This window comes from Chaetodon auriga, chromosome 8 (assembly GCF_051107435.1).
Source record: "Chaetodon auriga isolate fChaAug3 chromosome 8, fChaAug3.hap1, whole genome shotgun sequence".
Taxonomy (NCBI): domain Eukaryota; kingdom Metazoa; phylum Chordata; class Actinopteri; order Chaetodontiformes; family Chaetodontidae; genus Chaetodon; species Chaetodon auriga.
Genome location: NC_135081.1, coordinates 28,282,447 through 28,301,394, shown reverse-complemented (window position 1 = coordinate 28,301,394; position 18,948 = coordinate 28,282,447). Strand labels below are relative to the sequence as shown.

Below are 18,948 nucleotides of genomic sequence, written 5' to 3'. Positions count from 1 at the left end.
TGTGTCCGGATCTTTTAAAACCACGGATTTCACTCAGCACCTCATCAGGATCAGGATCAGGATCAGGATCAGGAAAGAGCTCAGATAAGATCAGGAACATAAAGAGAAGTCAATGGAAGCCTCTCTTGTTTTCATTGAGCCCTTTGACTTTCCACTGAGAAATGCTGATAATAGGCTCTCGCTTGGGGGGCCCCTGACCCCTGAGGCCCCGTGGCCTGAGCTCGGATTGTTATCCCTACACGGAAATGTCGTTGTGTGCCGGAGCATTAAAATTTCCCTTTGCTGAACTTTGGGGCCCAAAGCAGGAAAATAAAGGCAGAATCACAGTAAGTGAGCTGCTGACACGATCAAACCATTGGACAGATCAAACCAATGGACAGATCAAACCATTGGACAGATCAAACCACTGGACAGATCAAACCATTGGACAGATCAAACCATTGGACAGATCAAACCATTGGACGGATCAAACCAATGGACAGATCAAACCAATGGACAGATCAAACCAATGGACAGATCAAACCAATGGACAGATCAAACCATTGGACAGATCCTCTGCTGACAGAGTTGAAGTTGGCCTCTGGCTCCCCCTGCTGGACAGTCTGAACACATGCAGCAGCTCAACCCCCAAACTGTGAGCTGATGCTTAAGTTGAGTTTAACACCTGGAGCTACCTGCAGGATTTATGACATCACAACTAGTTTAGAGCCAATCAGGGTCCAGGATGAAGCACACGTGATGCTTCCAGCTGTTAAACTTTTTCAAGAAACAATTTAAAGGAAGAAAATATGAGACACAAATTAACATTCAAAGGTTTTCTTGTCTTAAACGTGTCTGAATGTTAATGAAAAACATGAAAAATAAGTGAAAAACACAACCGTTAAAGGAGCCATACACTGAAAAATATGAGAAAAAAAAAAGGTCAGATTTCTGTTCAGTGTCACAGAAAACGAGGAAATATCACATCCAAAGTTTCACAGTTTTCAAAAGAGCTAAAACCTTTATCTTCAACTAAATGCACGTTTTAATCTGCTGAAAACACGACATGATGCTGAACGCTGATCCAATCAATCAACCTTATCAATACTGGTTCTGATCACTGGATCAATACGAACCTCACAGCATCAAATGACGACACAAAACCTTTAGAATTTAGTTTCTGAGGAAGAAAAATCTGAACTTTTCCAAACGTGAATATTTCCTTCAGTGTTCACATGATAAAGAAACAATAAAGGATCTGAGCTGAGAAACCAGGTGACAACATTAATATGAGAGGATGAAAAGACCTGGACCTGGACCTGGACCTGGACCTGGACCTGGACCTGGAGCACAAACCAGACCGAATGTCCTCATTCAAACTGCAGGCTGAACCTCTGCAGAGAGTCTCCTCAGTCTTCTGTCTTCCTTTTACTGTCTCCTCAGTCTTCTGTTTCCTCAGTCTTCTGTCTTCCTTCTTCTGTCTTCTGTCTTCCTTTTACTGTCTCTTCTGTCTTCTGTCTTCTGTCTTCTGTCGTCAGTCTTTGCTGTCACACCTGAGTCACTGCTGAAGGTTCACTGGAGAATAAACGACGCCTGAAACACAAAGTTCATCCTGTAAAATCTGCAAACGCCTTCAGCTGCACTGCTGGAATGTAACTGAGTACATTTACTCAACTACTGTACTTCAGTACAAATGTGAGGTACTTGTACTTTTCTCTTCTTGTTGCTTTCTGATTCTACTCCACAAGAAAATTAGCCAACAGCTTCAGCCATTTTACAAATTTTAGATTTTACACACAAAACATGTGAAGTTTCTGAAGTGTGACGTAATGTTAGAAATGAAACTACCAAAAAGTTTCAGCTGAACAATTAGTCGATTAATCAATTAATCGTTTGATAGGAAATTAGTGATCAAATATTCTCATCGTGCTCATTTTTCATCTAAAATATTTCATGCTTCCAGTTCTCAAACATGAAGATTTGCTGTTTTTCCTTTGAATGATTTCAGATTTCACCTGTCTCTGAGCTCACCTGTCTCTGAACTCACCTGTCTCTGAGCTCACCTGTCTCTGATCCTCACCTGTCTCTGAACTCACTTGTCTCTGATCCTCACCTGTCTCTGAACTCACCTGTCTCTGATCCATACCTGTCTCTGAGCTCACCTGTCTCTGAACTCACCTGTCTCTGATCCTCACCTGTCTCTGAGCTCACCTGTCTCTGATCCTCACCTGTCTCTGAACTCACCTGTCTCTGATCCTCACCTGTCTCTGAGCTCACCTGTCTCTGAGCTCACCTGTCTCTGATCCTCACCTGTCTCTGAACTCACCTGTCTCTGATCCTCACCTGTCTCTGAACTCACCTGTCTCTGAGCTCACCTGTCTCTGATCCTCACCTGTCTCTGAACTCACCTGTCTCCGATCCTCACCTGTCTCTGAGCTCACCTGTCTCTGAACTTACCTGTCTCTGATCCATACCTGTCTCTGATCCTCACCTGTCTCTGAACTCACCTGTCTCTGATCCTCACCTGTCTCTGAGCTCACCTGTCTCTGATCCTCACCTGTCTCTGAACTCACCTGTCTCTGATCCTCACCTGTCTCTGAGCTCACCTGTCTCTGAGCTCACCTGTCTCTGATCCTCACCTGTCTCTGAGCTCACCTGTCTATGATCCTCACCTGTCTCTGAACTCACCTGTCTCTGATCCTCACCTGTCTCTGAACTCAACTGTCTCTGATCCTCACCTGTCTCTGAGCTCACCTGTCTCTGATCCTCACCTGTCTCTGAGCTCACCTGTCTCTGAACTCATCTGTCTCTGAACTCACCTGTCTCTGATCCTCACCTGTCTCTGAACTCACCTGTCTCTGATCCTCACCTGTCTCTGAACTCACCTGTCTCCGATTCTCACCTGTCTCTGAGCTCACCTGTCTCTGAACTCACCTGTCTTCTCCTGGTGTTGTCTGGAGTTTTTCAAACTCGTATGTTGAGCTGTAAAGGAAAAACATCTGCTGAGAACTGAAGCTTTACACAAATCAAGACAGCTGCTTTGTTTAGACTCTTTGTCTTGTTCTGCAATGCAAATGACCACCTGTCACCTGTCACCTGTTCTGTCCTCGGGGGTGGAGACTCACAAAGGCAAACTAAACATCTTACTTTAGTTCACGAGCTGTTTGAAACCTTGGAACTGGATCATATCCAGTAAATATCATGTCAATGCCAATGAGGGATGAATGAAGTATTTCCCTCTTCCTTAAAAACACTGCAATCTACTGTTAGCAAAATTAGCATAGTAGCTACAGTGGTGTTGTTGACTACAGTGCCACCTGGAGGTCTGGAGTGGTAAATACTGCACCAACCACGACTGCTGTTTTTCTGCGGTAACATGAACTCCAGATGGCGCCGTTCATGGACGCTGTGGCCTCTGGAGGTCCAGGAGTTAAATGTCACCTTAAATATGAGTCTGTGTTAAAGAAAATCAGCGCAAACATCTGGTTTTCTATCTGTCTGCACCTCCAGGCCTGAAAAATGAGGCCAAAAACTACAGTTCCTCCATTGGCATGACTTGAGGCTGGCTCCAAAAGTGAGTCAATCCCCATAGACCCCCATATTAGATTCTCCAACTTTCCAGCAGAAATAAGCATTTTGGACATAAACACTCTCAGAACTTCTGAAAACCACAATCAGCAAAGAGAAACGTGTGCGAGAAAACCTCCGACTCACTGTTCAGACTGAGAACAGAGTAAACCGGGCGAAGCTCAACGTCGCCCTCAGCTGGACAGTCAGAGCGCTGCAGGCGATGATTCTCCACTTCAGATAAACATGGAAACAGAAACAGCAGCAAATGTTGGGATGCAGAGTGTTTGATATGATACCAGTACTTTTCTGCAGAATGAGTACTTCTACTTCTGCTACTTTAAGGACCGTGTGTTGGATTTAGAGCCATCTAGTGGTGAAGATACACATTGCAACCAACTGAATGCCTTCACTTCTGGTACTTTTGCTTCAGTAAAGGATCCAAACACTTCCTCAACCACTGTTCACGCGTCCTCTAAATGTCTGAAAAGGTCACATGACATAAAATCACTTACCTACGTCTGCATTTCCATAAACAGGAGAAGTGTCGGGCGGAGCTGAGGAGGAGGAGGACGAGGCAGATCAAACACACGATGAATCTGTTCATTTCAGAGTCATGGAGACATTTTGAACTTTTTGTATGAAGGTGAAGAGAAAGATCCAGGAGTTCATTCGGTGTCAGTGTGCTGAACTGTGACGGCGTTCAGCAGAAAGAACATATGACATGTTTGACTGGTCTGTCAGACGTGTGGAGGAAAACTAAAGCAGCTGCTCCTCGTTTTAAAGGTTTTGGTCTGCAGGGGAGCACAGATCAGGTGAAAAGGTTCCAGTTTTTCCTTTTCTTATAACTCGTCCAACATGGCAGTGATGACCTGAAAGGTTTCTCTGTGCCCCCCCTCACATAGTGGTCTGAAATCACCTGGTTTCACTGACCTGCAGCAGTGTTTTCATACACAGGAGACGACTCAGCACGAGCTGCAGATCAAAGTTTGGACATGAAAATGAAAAATAAGTGAATGAGCGAGGTTCAAACGGCAGAGAGCGAATTCCTCAGCAGGACTTTGACTTCCATCAGAGTATCTGTGTGGTACTAGTACTTCAATAAAGGCTCTGAATACTGTTGTTTGAATGATTGAGTATGAAATGAGGACTGAATGAAGAGCAGCTCACCTCTGTTCCTCCTGTAGAAGATGAATCCTGTCACCAGCAGCAGCAGCAGCAGCACGGTGAGGCCACACGCCGTCAGGCCGATCAGCAGGCTGTTACCTGGTGGATACCTCCTCTCTGCTCCACCCAGCCTGCTCTCCACCCTGCAGGTGAACACATCCTCCTCCTGGTACGGCACAGAGCTCACCAGCCTGAAGGGGCCGACCTGAGAGGTCTGGACCTGGTCTTCTGACAGGCTCCTGGAGGCTGACAGCCAGCTGATGGTGGGCAGCGGGTGGCCCTCCGCCTCACACCGCAGACGCTGGGTGGCGGCGCCTGAGCCAGATCTCATTTCGACCACAGAGAGGTTCAGGATCTGAGGATTAGCTGTGAGGAAAACATCATGTCCAAAAATAAAATACAGGTCAGTCCCGTAAAGTCTGGGACACCTCTGTCCTTGTTTGTGGCTTCAGTATATTTCTGCTTTCTTCTGTTTATCTTAATGTTGAAGAAGAAGAATGTGCCGAGCAGGTAAGACCTCACCTGTCATATAAAGATGTGTCTCTTTTCGGAGATAATTCCTCCAGCCGTCCAGCTCCACGTAGCAGAAGTACGTCCCGTTGTCAGCCTCGTGGACCTGCCTGATGAGGAGGGACAGCTCCCCCCGTCGAGGATCTCCCTTCAGAGAATATCTTAAGCCTGAACCGGAGCAGCCGCTGGGTTCCTCCATGGAGTCGTTCTTGATGGAGCAGCTGAAGAACGGCAGAGCGTGGGACTCTCTCGCCAACCACCTCACGATGATCTTCCCTGAGTAGTCCTGCTGTTTGGGATGTGTGAAGGAGCAGCTGAGGACGGCGTCCTCTCCTCTGGGGACGGTGACCACCGGAGCGACCTTCATGTCCAAGGACACCACAAGAGACCCTGAAGAGGAGGATCAGGATGAGTTCATGGCAGTTTGGAGTTACTTCAGCTGATCTGAGTTTAGGGTGTCTGACCTGTATCAGTCCATTATACCAAAGAACGGTGGCCTGGGCCCATTTTACAGACTGGACTGGACTAATCTGGTCTAGATCACATTTTAGTCCAAACTGGTAAGCTACTGGTCATGGGTTCAGCCTGTCAAATCACTTGTTTGAGATCCTCTAGAGTTCTGGAGGAAATACCCCGATGATGTCATAGCAATGTCATTGGGGTTATCTCAGCCTGGGCTCACCACATGACCCACGCTGACCCTTTAACATCTGTAGAGATGCACTGTAAACCAATCAACGGCGAGGTGACGATGCAAACCATCCAGTATCATCCAGAAACTGGAGTCTGTGTCTCGTGAGAAACCAAAAGTGAACAATCTTTCCTCAAAACTGACCGAGGAGTCTAAACTCGACCAAACTGTGAACGTTTCACGACATTAAAACGTGTTAGAAAAGCTTTCGTGGTTCAGCAGTTTCTCTGGTGTCTAATAGCGTCTGCATGAGACCCTGAGACGACATGTCGAACAGGTTGGATTAAAGCTGACAGGAAGTCGCCTGAATCAGCCACAGGAAGTCTCTGACACGCTGCTGTCCACCTCTGCTGCACAGAGTCTGATCTCTGTCTTTCTGAGTCTTCAAACCTCGAGGAAGTCACTGGACTCCAGCTGAAAATCCTCTTTGTTAAACTGACCGACTGTTGCCTTTAACGTGCGGTCGCTCGTGTTCTTGTCTGTTAACCGACAAACCAAACGCCGCAGCTTCGAGTGGAAGGTCCCGCCCCACCTGGATGAAGAAGGAAGGGTCTTACCTGTGATGATCGTGGACAGAATGAGACAGAAACATGGAGTCTGCTGCCACATCCTCAGGACGATCAGGCAGACGAGGCAGCAGGACCTCGATCAATGAGATAAACCAAGCCTCCAAACTAACAGAGCAGAAGAAGGAAGTTTGATGAAACGCGTCATGTGACCTGCATCATTTCCTGTCTGAGAAGCAGAACTCGGAGGCTTTGAAAGAGGACACATAGGACATATGTCCTCTGACATAACACAGGCTTTCGGAGTTTATTCTGTTTGATGTTTGAGCTCCTGAGATTCATTTTCATGAAATCTGAAAGTCAGACCTTCAAACAGCAGCGAATGTTTTCATTCAGGGGACAAAAGACAACGAGGAGAGAGGAAAGTCATGCTGTGTCACCGACTCCGCCGTCCTCTCTGTCATTAAAGGGAAGCTAAGTCACAGCCTGGCGTTCAGCTTTCATCTACGAATCATCTGAACCATCAGTTCATGAACAAACATTCAGGCCAATCAGCAGCTTCTCCAGACGATCGGCCATGTTTGAAGTCTTTGAGGGAAAACTGTCACTGAGTTTCAGCCAGTTTCCCAGTCAAAGTAAAGATGGCCGCCAGCAGGTCAGCCAGACAACACGCTGAAAAGATGAAAAGCTGCACATTAGCCCAGCAGGCTCCAGCTGGCTCTCCCAGTCTGCCCACTGGTTTTACTGGATACACACTGACTGATTTCCCTCTGCTAAAAAATAGACATGAAGGAAGTAGAGAGAGAAGAATGGAAAAACACACACAGTCTGGGAGGTACTGAGTCACGAATGACACACACACACACACACACACACACACACACACTCCCATGCCCTTGCTTGTGTTGCTTCTTCAGCAGTCTCATGATGGACGTCCAGCTGGTCTGCATGTTGAGTCTGCTGTTACCTGTTATAGGAGGTGAGCTGAGACACACACACACACACACACACACACACACACACACACACACACACACACACACAGAAACATGGTGTTGTATCTTTAAGGGTTGTTTTAAACTTTAAACATCAAAAGTGGGAGAAAAATAATGAAGAAAATACGTCTTCAGTGTTCTGTGGTTTAATTATTGATTTCAGAAAACGTTCAATAATCGATTGTCACACTGAGGTTCAATCAGCTGTCTGTGCGTCTGTCTGCTGTACGTCTCACTGCTGGTGCACACATTTCTCCTTTCTGGGTTCTTGAAACAGAGAAAAGTTCAGTTTGAGGACGGAAGTGATTTTTACTGTAGTACTGTAAAGAAGTACTGTTTTAGTACAGATTTGAGGTACTTGTGCTTCACTTCCACATTTCCATTTTATACAACTTTATACCTCTACTCAACCACATCTCTGAGGCAAATAATGTACTTTTACTCCATTACATCTGACAGCTTCAGTTACTCTTGATTCCTTCCTGTCCAGTGAAAAGCTCGTATCTCCAGATGTGTTCATGTTGAATGTTACTGCTGAGCTGAAGGATGAAGAGTTCCTTCATGTCTTCTTCAGCTCAGTAAACTCTTTAAAAAGCCTCTTGGATCATCTGAAAATCATCATCACAAAGCTGAAAACAGCCTGTTTCTCTGAGATACGAGGTTCTCACAGGACGCCGCGCTGCAGACGCGTGATGATCTCAAAGAATCTGAAGCATTGATGAAGATTAAAGCAGCAACAGGATATAAAGGAGTTCAATGAACATGAATGAACACATGAATGCAGCAGGAACATGAATGAACACATGAATGCAGCAGGAACATGAATGAACACATGAATGCAGCAGGAACATGAATGAACACATGAATGCAGCAGGAACATGAATGAACAGACAGCAGAGAGAAACACACTGACGGGAACACTTTACTCATACAGGAGTTCACTTTAAGTACTTTAATAATACTCACATAGTTTTCTTTAAGTAAGGATCTGAAGGCAGAACTTTTACTGGTACTGTAGTATTTTCACAGTGTGTTTTCGTACTTCTACTGCAGTACCGGATGTGATGTCTGTCTGTCTGAGCTGGAACTTGTTGGTGGACATCACGTAGGGTCTCCATGTATTTCTCAGCCTGTCTGAGGAACACGTTTGGACACTCGTGACATTAAACCGTAGGCGCTCTTCTTCTCTTCTTCTCTGGCGCTCCCAGCAGCCTTTGGTTCTGGAGATGACGGCTGGTCCATGAACGTGCAGTCGGAGGTTCGAGCCATCGAGGGCTACCCGGTGGTGCTGCCCTGCACCTTCAGCCACCCGCAGCACTCCCAGCATTCCTCCCTGCAGGTGCTGTGGCGTCTGGGCCACGGACAGACCGCCACCGTCCTGTACCGCTGCACCAGCCGGCCCGGGGCCCCCACCTGCGAGCCGGGGCCCCAGCAGGACCAGCGCTACCGGCTGGAGGGCAGCCCGAGGGAGCACGACCTGTCGCTGCGGATCAACAGCGCCACCCTGCAGGACGGCGGACGCTACTACTGCCGGGTGGAGGTGCAGGGACGAGAACACATCAGCTTCGAGGATAAGATGGGAACCAGACTGAGAGTGGAGGGTACGTGAATACAGCCGGCAGAGACAGAAAGAACTGGACCTCTGAGACACCACAGGTGTCACGTCCAGAAAACTCAGAGTAAATGAAAACTAGAAGAATTAGAGACAGATTTCAGTCTGAAGGCACAGAATCAGGTGTTGAACAGGTGTGAAAGCAGGAGAATTTACATTTAATGTATGAATTAAAGTTACCACCAGGGGGCGATCACAGCGTTGACCCACACGTCTTCCTGTCTGTTCTGCAGCTCCTCCAAAGATCCTGGCCCTGACGGTGGAGGGCAGCGAGCAGTCCGGGTACAGAGCGGCGTGTCGGGTTCAGGGCTCCCCGCTGCCGGACGTCCAGTGGCTCGGCCCGGACGACCTGCTGGAGGGTTCCCCGCTCGGCCCCCTGGCTCAGGGCTCCGTGGCTCGCTACCACACCGTCAGCCAGCTGAGAGACGTGGAGGCGGGCCAGCAGTACACCTGCAGCGCCTCCAACCCGCTGGGCAAAGAGCAGGCCACCCTGTACGTCATGGCCCCCCGAGCCCCCCCGTCTCAGCCCGGGGCCTCGCCTCCTCTGCTGCTCCTCCTGTCTGTGTCTCTGGGTGCAAAGGTGCTCCTGCTGGTTGGGATGGGGGTGTGGATGGTGCAGGGAGGCGTTCTGCAGGGAGTCAGCTGCTGGTGGAAATAACTGCTCTGAAATCACTGAGTGCACAAAACAAGTCCCTCATCCAAATATTATTATAACTCAAGTGTTTGTCAATGTGTTTGTTGAGTGCAGCTCCTCCATCAGACGGTGGAGGCTGCTGTCAAAACAGATATTTAATATGAGAAAACACGGTGATGAAAATGTGTCTTCAGAAGAAAAATGATAAATACTGTACATTAATAAACACTTCAAATGTCCTTGAATCTGCATCTACAGCTTCATTTTAGGATCAATGATGTATTAAATGTTTGCATTTTGCCTAGAAATTCTAAATATAAGACAAGGTCTAACTCACTTTAATGACCAGTTTATATTTACTGTTATTATCATGTTTGTTATTAATCACCTGACTTTTATCATCCAGTGAAGACCTGACTCTGAAAACATTCATTTGTTTAACGAGGACAAATACTAACTAATAATAACAAATCGGTCTTCATGTGGGGGCAGAGTGATGTGTAATAAATGATTATGTAATTAGAAAAGATCATGTAGTGATTACAGACGCTGTGCTGATGCTTCATTTCACATGTGAAGTTTCCTGCAAAGAACTGATTCAATTAACTAATTAACTAATCAGTAAGCTGGTATCAAGTAGACAGACAGGAGGAATGTCCTTGGAAGAAATGCTCCATTAAAAACCTCTGAAATAATCTTATTATCAGATCTTTTATCAGATTTCGTTCTCCTTCACAAACTTCCCATATTTGCTTGTTTGGCTGATCAGAGTCTCTCTAACAAAAGCACTGGAATTAATCAGTTCAACCAATTAATCATCAATTATTTCATCCAGTCAAACAGATTTGATATTTGGGCCTTATTTTGCGTCTGGTTTCCATCTCTTAGTCTAATCTGCTCCGTCCAGACTGAGTGTGTTACTGAGACTCAGACGGGTCTCAAACAAAGTCGGTTTTGTCCTGATTCGTCCGTCTGAAAAATGTCGTTTTACCGTCTGAATGTTCAGACGACACGCGGCTTGTTAAAAACTGACTATGAGGCCGAAGGATGGATCATGGTCTCTCTCTCTTCTGCATTGCTCGCTCGCTCCGGATCGGCCGGCTGGATGGAACCACTGACGCTCGGACGGACGGACGGTGTTTCCAATCATGTTTATTGATAACAGGCAGCTGTTTGTGTGTGTGTGGTTTTACAACAGAACAAGAACAAACAACATTTGCAGTGCTAACAGGAAGCATTAAATGGTGCTAATGCTAACAAATGCTAATAGCATACCTCATAACTACATATTACCTGTTAATGAGTGAGTCAGTGGCGTTACAAGACGACATACACACCAGCCAAAGACCACTGTCATAATAATACACTCCAATAAAAAGAAAGACGTCTGTGAATCCCAACATGTTCTGAAAAGCATTGAGGTTCATTAAAATGATGGACGCTTGTGTTTCCACCACGCAGATTCACCGTTACTGTCGTGTTGAGATTCAGCCAGTGGACATTCTGCTAACGATTACATTCATGTGCTAATTTAAACTAAAGCCACAGAAATATACATCATCGAATTCTGCTGACGTGTGTCTGAGCGCACACGCGTGTGGACGGCTGATGGATGGCCCACGCTTTACCAGATGTTCACCACATCCACTTCTCTCTCATCCTGTTTTCACCCCAAACTGAACAGAACAAAAATGGCCGCCGGCAAATGTGAGAGTTTGCAGGCAAAAGGGCAAGGGCAGTGATTGGCTGATCCCTGTCGCCACCCAACCAATAACAAGCGTGCTGATGAGCTGATCCCTCCCATCCGAACGAGTCCGTCTTCACAGAGTGAACTGACCCAGGACCTGCTGCTAAAGGGGGCGGGGCAGGTGTGACAGAGGAAGTCGACTTTTCTGAAAGTCTGTTTTACTTCTTTCACGTACACATAAATGAAATTTTCGATTGCAGTGAGACTAAATACAACTCGGAAACTCAAAAACCAGCAAGACACCATTAAAAATGTGACCGGTCATCTTCTTCACATGTTGCAGGCAGACTGAAATGACAATGTCAGGTGATTAAAACAGATTGATCACATGACTGGAGACACATTGTTGGCAAATCATACAAACATCAAGGAGACGATATAATCTTAGGCTCCAGTCACATCAGCAGTAAAAGATTCAGTACAGCTCTGTCTTCTCGATAACATCTGTTGGATATAAATTCCTTCATTGATTTGATCTAAACCGAACAACTGTTAAGAGGTTATTCTAACAACATCGATGACCTCAGGGCAGGACAACTACAGTGTGGCTGTGAATTAGTTAAAAAGGGCCTGCTTTGAGAAAGAAATGGTCAATGCAAATCACAAGACTCGAGGTCGGCACTTTATGTTCGCTGGCCTGTTTTCCATTGAGTTTCGTTCCTGTTTTCCGTCCCGTCGCTCTGCTGGAGCGTCACTACTCGGTGGGAAAGAGGGCGGGGCTGCTGTAGCAGACAGGATGGGCGGCCTTGCAGCAGTTCTCGTCACTCCAACCAAAGTCCTTGTTGTTTTTCACACTCATGATAACACACTGGCCATCGTGCACCGTGCCAGGCTCGCCCTCCGCCCAGTTGGTGTCAACGACCGGATCCCTGCTCAGCCAGTACCAGTCTCCAGTCTGGGAGCTTCGACGCATGCCGATCCACACGTCCTTCAGGCTGTCATTCTTGGTCTGGGTAATTTTTTCGTAGATCAGCCTCTGGAGTTGGGCCTCAGGGAAGCTGACCAGCTCCAGGTCGTTGTCTTTGCAGTACTTCACGGATTCGCGCCAGCCGTCTGCCACTTCTCCAATTTTCACGACCTCTGGAGACACGACGCAACCCCTGAAATCTGTTCAGATGAAACAGGACGGAAACAAACTGAAACAAGACTGTATTTTTGATGAGAAACCAATCACTTGTAAACAGTTTTATAGTGATTGGTTGTGGGCATCATTCTGTTGAGGCCTGAGTTCAACAACTGGCCAAACAGCTGAGCAATCATAGCTTAGCACCCCTAACTGGGCATGGCAGGTTTCAAGTTTCAAGCTTTGGATATCCCCACACGTTGACATGGTGTCTAGTGAGGGATGGGTTATACTAAATAAAATCTGTTCACAACTGAAACTGGTCCCGACTGCTAGAGACAGACAGCGTTTTAGATCAACTTGTAGAGCTAACATTGGCTTACTTAGCTAGTTAGCTAGAGCTAATAAGCTTTAAAGTAAAGTTGGAGACACACTGCTTTAAGAAGGAGTCATACCTGGGGTTTTACTGATGATGGGTGCTGGGTTCCCAAACAGAGCATCTCCCTTTTTTCCAACAAAGTAGACAGCCATTTTGGAGGAAGAGTGCCAGATGACATTCTTGTCTGATGACAGAACAACAGATGTTGCGACATACTTCGTCCCCTCCAGCGCGTGCCATTCTTGATTCTCCAAAGGAAGACTTCCAACATGAACTTCATCAGTGAAATCCTTGTGGACCATGATCACGGCTGAGTTCTGCACTTTTGGGATTGAGTTGATAAGAAAACAAGCAGCAAAGTCTGTCTCTGGGATCAGAGTGAGGAGTAAACCGGGGCGGTAGAAGATGGCGGTGCCGGCTGTCTTGATCAGCGGTGAGTTTGGATTGAAGGCTCTTACTTGGGCGGAATCTTTCTCTGACAGAAGTACAAATGTTTCACCTTCAGCGTCATTGGCCAGAACGGGAGGAATGTAGAACTTCAGCTGCTCTTCTTTGGCTGGTGGCAGCATGGTGTACAGCTGCCCACAGGTGCAGTTGTGCCTGATGGCGCAGGTGTGACCGAAGAGGACCGCCACCAGCTGGTCAGCTTTCACAGCTCGCAATGCCTGCTCTGGTTTGACCCAGACCTGAGCGATCTGGTGGGGCTGAAGCGAAACTTCCTTGGGCACTGCACCTTTAACAGTGACCTTGTTTTGCTGGTCTGCATTGATGATAATGAGTTTGAAGGGACCTCTCTCTGTTACAGCCAGCGTGACATCGTCCACGGGGTGAGTGGTTCCCGTGATTATAGGTACTGGTGGAATGAGGTAGTCTGTGCCCAGTTTGTCAGCAGGTATAACCAGAGTAGTCTGGATACTGTTGTTTTTAAGCATGACGACATGGACGGTGATCGTCTTGGTGGCAGTAATTTGAAGAGTTTTGTCATCGATTTCTGTTCTCAAGAGCTCCAGATCTGCAGTGGGTTCATATTCAAAACTGTCTCCTGCGTTCAGTGTCTTTTTTGCTAAATTGTTGCTGCGCTTCTTGACGCTGACCTCGGTGTCATTATACAAGGCAGTGATTTTGACATTGTTTTGGGGCTTGTCAGGGTGATAATAGGCTATGTTCTCCGGAAAAGCAATAATGAATTTCAGACCAGTGCTGTCTTCAGGTGGAGTGGCTGTGGAAGGAAACAAGTGAAACAGTCACAGTCATATCTTTTAAAAGAAAAACTACACTAAGGGACTTTGGGAGAAAACACTATGGAAGGCTATGGGAACAATGACACAATAACTGAACATTTTAGAAGAGAGGAGGCGTAAACTATAACCTCAGCTGACTGAGCTGCTCACAGTGGCCTCTGTCTCACAGGAGCTTCACTGACATTAATTCATTGTAATTAAATGCCATTTTATCCAGTTTAAAGCTACAGGTGTATGATCCACTTTTTATATTGGATGTGTCCATGCAGAGGGCTGAAACCTGCTATCCCAGCTATCCCAGCGCCCAGCGCATCCCACATAAAGTCAATGCTCCCAGATAATCATCCCACTGCATCGAAGCTCTAAACTTATGATGGCATTAACAACCTTAAACGACTGCAGTCAGACTAAAACATCTGTCATCACAGTCCATCCATGTCCACCGGCTACATATCTGACTGTCACTCACTGGAGCCCAGAGCCCAAAGTGACGCCTTCACCATGTTTGTTTGGTCCAACCAACAGTCCAAAGCTCCACATTATCACAAACACATTCAGATCATTGAGATCATTGAGAGGAAAAGCAGCCAATCAAACGTGAGAAGATCAAACATCAATGATTCAACAGGAAAACATCATATTTTATGAACTCTTCATATGTTTGCGTGAAAATCTTAATGTGTAAAGTCACTAAAGCTGTCAGATAAATGTAGTGGAGTAAAAGTACTACACACTCCTCTGTGATGTCGCGGAGTAGAAGTAGAGAGTGGTATTACTTTTTTACTTTTGCTGCCGTGTCCTGCTGCACTCGTAAACGTACTTCGTCCACCTGTGTGCTTTACCTGAGCTGAGCGCTGCCGGCAGCAGGAACAGGAGCAGCACAGGAAACATGGCGTCACCAGGACCACCAGAGGATCACCAGATGAAAGCAACGCCGGTGAGACCTGGAATGAACAGACCAGTTAAAAGAAGACCTCACAGACTCAGGTGAGCGAAACCTGAGCGTGACTTTCATTTCCTGGATCTCTTCAAATAATTCAAGCAGCAGCTGCAGCAATGGAAGTGTTCAAATCCTTTACTTCAGCCAAAGTACTAGTACCACAGTGAAAATACTCCACTATGAGTAAAGGTTCTGCATTCAAAACCTTACTGCAGTAAAAGTATGTGAGTATGTGTGAAGAACAGGCTGTTTCCAGCTTTGTGACGATGCATCTTCAGCTGATCCAAGAGGCTTTTTAAAGAGTTTACTGAGCTGAAGAAGACATGAGGGAACTCTTCATCCTTCAGTTCAGCTCAAACACTCGACACCAACACACAGGATAAAGTACAGTTTGAGCTCTGAGGTGAAGAGGAGTAGAAATACAAGGAAGCATGAAATGGAAAATGCTTGTTTTCAGCGCAGTAGTTGAGTAAATGCACTCAGTTACATTCGACGTCTGTGCTGATCTGATCTGAAGAGGCAAAGCGAACATTTGTCTTCTTTCAGGTGAAGTTTGCGTCTTACCTGCTCGTCAGTCGTCAGCGGTCGAGGTTTCTTCTTCTTCTCTCCTTCAGATGAGGAAGCAGTCATTTGTCAGTCAAACACGATGGAGGAAGTTTGCATGAGATTCAGATGAGGAGGCCCAAGGTCTTCTGAGGAGGAGAGGACGGGAGACGACGAGGAAGAGTTGTGCACAGGAGGGAAGAAGGAGAAGGAGTTAAGGAGGAGTGGAGGAGAGGTTTGTGAGAGACGAGGGGAGAAAAGGAAAAGTAGGTGAGGAGGAGGAGGAGGAGGAGGAGAAAAGCATGAGATGGAGGAAACTGAGCAGGAGGAGAAAGGAGGAGCAGCAGGAGGAGGAGAGAATAGAGTGACATCATTAAACCCATCTGAGGTCAGCTGATCTGCTGCAGGTTGGTTTTCTGTTGCTTCCTGGTCTGATCTGGTGTCAGTTTGACAGTCAAATCAGTTTGAGCCTCACAGACTCTGAACTCGAGTTCACGACCCTGTGTCGAACAGAACCAAGAGAACGGACAGAGAACCAAGAGAACATACAGAGAACAAACAGAACAAAAACAGAACCAACACAGAACATACACAGAACAAACAGAACAAAAACAGAACCAAGAGAACAAACACAGAACAAACAGAACAAAAACAGAACAAACACAGAACCAAGAGAACAAACACAGAACAAACAGAACAAAAACATAACCAACACAGAACATACACAGAACAAACAGAACATACAGAGAACCAAGAGAACAAACACAGAAAAAACAGAACAAAAACAGAACAAACACAGAACCAACACAGAACCAAGAGAACAAACACAGAACAAACAGAACAAAAACAGAACAAACACAGAACCAACACAGAACCAAGAGAACAAACACAGAACCAAGAGAACAAACACAGAACAAACAGAACAAAAACAGAACAAACACAGAACCAAGAGAACAAACACAGAACAAACAGAACAAAAACAGAACAAACACAGAACCAACACAGAACCAAGAGAACATACACAGAACAAACAGAACAAAAACATAACCAACACAGAACATACACAGAACATACACAGAACCAAGAGAACATACAGAGAACAAACAGAACAAAAACAGAACCAACACAGAACATACACAGAACAAACAGAACAAAAACAGAACCAAGAGAACAAACACAGAACAAACAGAACAAAAACAGAACAAACACAGAACCAAGAGAACAAACACAGAACAAACAGAACAAAAACATAACCAACACAGAACATACACAGAACAAACAGAACATACAGAGAACCAAGAGAACAAACACAGAAAAAACAGAACAAAAACAGAACCAAGAGAACAAACACAGAACAAACAGAACAAAAACAGAACAAACACAGAACCAAGAGAACAAACACAGAACAAACAGAACAAAAACAGAACAAACACAGAACCAAGAGAACAAACACAGAACAAACAGAACAAAAACAGAACAAACACAGAACCAAGAGAACAAACACAGAACCAAGAGAACAAACACAGAACAAACAGAACAAAAACAGAACCAAGAGAACAAACACAGAACCAAGAGAACAAACACAGAACCAAGAGAACAAACACAGAACAAACAGAACAAAAACAGAACAAGCACAGAACCAAGAGAACAAACACAGAACAAACAGAACAAAAACAGAACAAGCACAGAACCAAGAGAACAAACACAGAGCCACGAAGGAAACAGCAACAGGTTCAGTGTGTTTGTACGGACGATAGATTTGTCCCTCTGAACTTAACCGGTCTGTCCTTCAGTCTGTCCTTCAGTCTGTCCATCAGTCTGTCATTCAGTTTGTGTCTGTTTGGGGACAAAACCTGAAAACTGTCCCCTGTTTTAATTGATCATAAAACAGATCAGTGATGTTTATGTGGTGTTTCTGGTCTTATGAGACAAAAGTCTGTGGACGCCTGAATATTGACATGTGACGATGGAACCTGCGACTGTGCTTCTTCAGAGACCAGACCGTCAGGCAGGTCCAGGTCCTGGTGCTGGTGATCAGGTGTGGATCACAGCTGGTGGTCCAGCTCATCCCAACATGTCCGGGATGTTTCTGAGGACGTGTTTCAGAGAGCGTGGGCATTTTGTAAGAGTACGACTCCTCCGGAGAGCTTGGACATTTTTGGGAAGTGAGTGGGGACACTTTTTTTTTTTTTTTTTGGAAAGTGGGGACATTTTTAGGAAAGTGACAATGATTTGCGAAGGCGAGGACATTTTGTAAAATTAGAAGTCCTTTGGAAAGTTTGGACGTTGTCTTGAGAACGTGAGGAACACGAGAACACTGAGGTCAGAGCTCTGGACACCAGTCAAGCTCGTCCAAACCAAACTGGGAATCCATTTCTGTCTGGTTTTGTGTTCGGGGACGCTGTCGTGTTGAAACAGGAAAGACAGACAGAGACAGAGTGTGTGAAGACCATTTGTTAACAGAGAAATCTGGGTTTCTGGGAAATAATTACACACACACACACACACACACACACACACACACACACACACTCTCTCTCTCTCTCTCTCTCTCTCTCTCTCTACACTAAACCTCCTTTTATTATTTCCGGTTGTTGTTGTTGTGTAACTGTCAGAGCTGTTGTTATCTAACTGATTGTCATTGTGTGTGTGTGTGTGTGCGTTTGAGGACCTACCACAGTTTTAGACCATGACAGTGAGGATATTGAGGACATTTTTTTGGACATTTGGGGGATTAAAGCATGGTAATATTTTCAGGGGGCGAGTACAATTAGGGACATCGGGACAAAGTTTGGACAGAGGGGACATTTTGTCTGATTCTGAGTTCTTCATAGTTTTGTTTTAAGATAAGACTCAGATTCATGTTAGAGGCTTTGTGTGTGTGTGTGTGTGTGATGTTCACAAAGTGGTGAACTCGCTCCATCCTCTGTGATCGACTGAGTCTTTCCAGGATGCCCCTTTCATACCCAATCATGATGCTCTCACCTGTGACCAATCAGCCTGTTTACCTGTGGAATGTTCCAAACAGGTGTTTTTGGAGCGTTCCACATCTTTCAGTCTGTGAAACGTGTTGCTGCATCACAGACATCAATGAAGCTGATGAGGAAGAACATTAAACATACTGACTTTGAGCTGATCTCAGGTCAGTTTGTGTCACAGAGATCAGATCAGCTGATCACTTCCTGTTTATTGATGACTCATTCATTCAGAGTCACGACTTTATTGGGATCAGTTTGCGTATTTCTGTACTGTGTGTATATATTTCATCTGGCTCTCAGTTACAGCTCTTAAAAAATGACATCATTGTTTGTTTAAGGCCCGCCCTCTCGATGGTCAAACATTATGAGGACACACACACATGCTCACACACACAC

At 45.7% G+C, this 18,948-nt stretch overlaps 3 protein-coding genes across 6 annotated transcripts; 1 reads left to right on the top strand and 2 right to left on the bottom strand.

The window, feature by feature from the left end:
- Positions 1-802: 802 nt before the first annotated feature.
- On the bottom strand, positions 803-6,587 carry siglec15l (sialic acid binding Ig-like lectin 15, like). 3 transcript variants are annotated; one of them, XM_076738106.1, is made up of 8 exons: positions 6,472-6,587; positions 5,236-5,613; positions 4,717-5,079; positions 4,480-4,521; positions 4,062-4,103; positions 3,694-3,780; positions 2,914-2,961; positions 803-1,572 (listed from the first exon to the last, which is right to left on the bottom strand). In XM_076738106.1, exons 1-8 carry the CDS (start codon positions 6,521-6,523, stop codon positions 1,538-1,540), a joined length of 1,047 nt encoding a protein of 348 aa, XP_076594221.1. In that variant the 5' UTR covers positions 6,524-6,587; the 3' UTR covers positions 803-1,537. The 3 variants fall into 3 exon arrangements, with proteins under 3 accessions (XP_076594221.1, XP_076594223.1, XP_076594222.1); XM_076738108.1 differs by lacking the exon at positions 2,914-2,961 and having other exon boundaries at positions 1,459-1,572; XM_076738107.1 differs by lacking the exon at positions 4,480-4,521 and having other exon boundaries at positions 1,459-1,572.
- Positions 6,588-7,100: 513 nt separating this feature from the next.
- LOC143325179 (sialic acid-binding Ig-like lectin 15) lies at positions 7,101-9,903 on the top strand. Of its 2 annotated transcripts, none has more exons than XM_076738109.1 (3): positions 7,101-7,399; positions 8,627-9,016; positions 9,261-9,771. In XM_076738109.1, exons 1-3 carry the CDS (start codon positions 7,207-7,209, stop codon positions 9,683-9,685), a joined length of 1,008 nt encoding a protein of 335 aa, XP_076594224.1. In that variant the 5' UTR covers positions 7,101-7,206; the 3' UTR covers positions 9,686-9,771. The 2 variants fall into 2 exon arrangements, with proteins under 2 accessions (XP_076594224.1, XP_076594225.1); XM_076738110.1 differs by having other exon boundaries at positions 7,329-7,399; positions 8,624-9,016; positions 9,261-9,903.
- A 2,132-nt stretch (positions 9,904-12,035) lies between these two features.
- On the bottom strand, positions 12,036-13,089 carry LOC143324215 (C-type lectin lectoxin-Phi1-like). Its single transcript, XM_076736518.1, has 2 exons — positions 12,927-13,089; positions 12,036-12,515 (listed from the first exon to the last, which is right to left on the bottom strand). Exons 1-2 carry the CDS (start codon positions 13,000-13,002, stop codon positions 12,103-12,105), a joined length of 489 nt encoding a protein of 162 aa, XP_076592633.1. The 5' UTR covers positions 13,003-13,089; the 3' UTR covers positions 12,036-12,102.
- Between the last annotated feature and the right edge of the window lie 5,859 nt (positions 13,090-18,948).

Excerpts from the sequence above, each read along its gene's own strand:
- siglec15l (XM_076738106.1), bottom strand. The coding sequence starts at position 6,523 with ATGTGGCAGCAGACTCCATGTTTCTGTCTCATTCTGTCCACGATCATC. Across the intron at positions 4,522-4,716 it reads CTTCTACAGGAGGAACAGAG|CTCGTGCTGAGTCGTCTCCT; the intron begins GTGAGCTGCTCT and ends TTTGATCTGCAG. Across the intron at positions 2,962-3,693 it reads CTCTGTTCTCAGTCTGAACA|CTCAACATACGAGTTTGAAA; the intron begins GTGAGTCGGAGG and ends TTTCCTTTACAG.
- LOC143325179 (XM_076738109.1), top strand. The coding sequence starts at position 7,207 with ATGAAGGAAGTAGAGAGAGAAGAATGGAAAAACACACACAGTCTGGGA. Across the intron at positions 7,400-8,626 it reads GCTGTTACCTGTTATAGGAG|CCTTTGGTTCTGGAGATGAC; the intron begins GTGAGCTGAGAC and ends CGCTCCCAGCAG. Across the intron at positions 9,017-9,260 it reads AACCAGACTGAGAGTGGAGG|CTCCTCCAAAGATCCTGGCC; the intron begins GTACGTGAATAC and ends TCTGTTCTGCAG.
- LOC143324215 (XM_076736518.1), bottom strand. The coding sequence starts at position 13,002 with ATGGCTGTCTACTTTGTTGGAAAAAAGGGAGATGCTCTGTTTGGGAAC. Across the intron at positions 12,516-12,926 it reads CATCATCAGTAAAACCCCAG|ATTTCAGGGGTTGCGTCGTG; the intron begins GTATGACTCCTT and ends TCATCTGAACAG.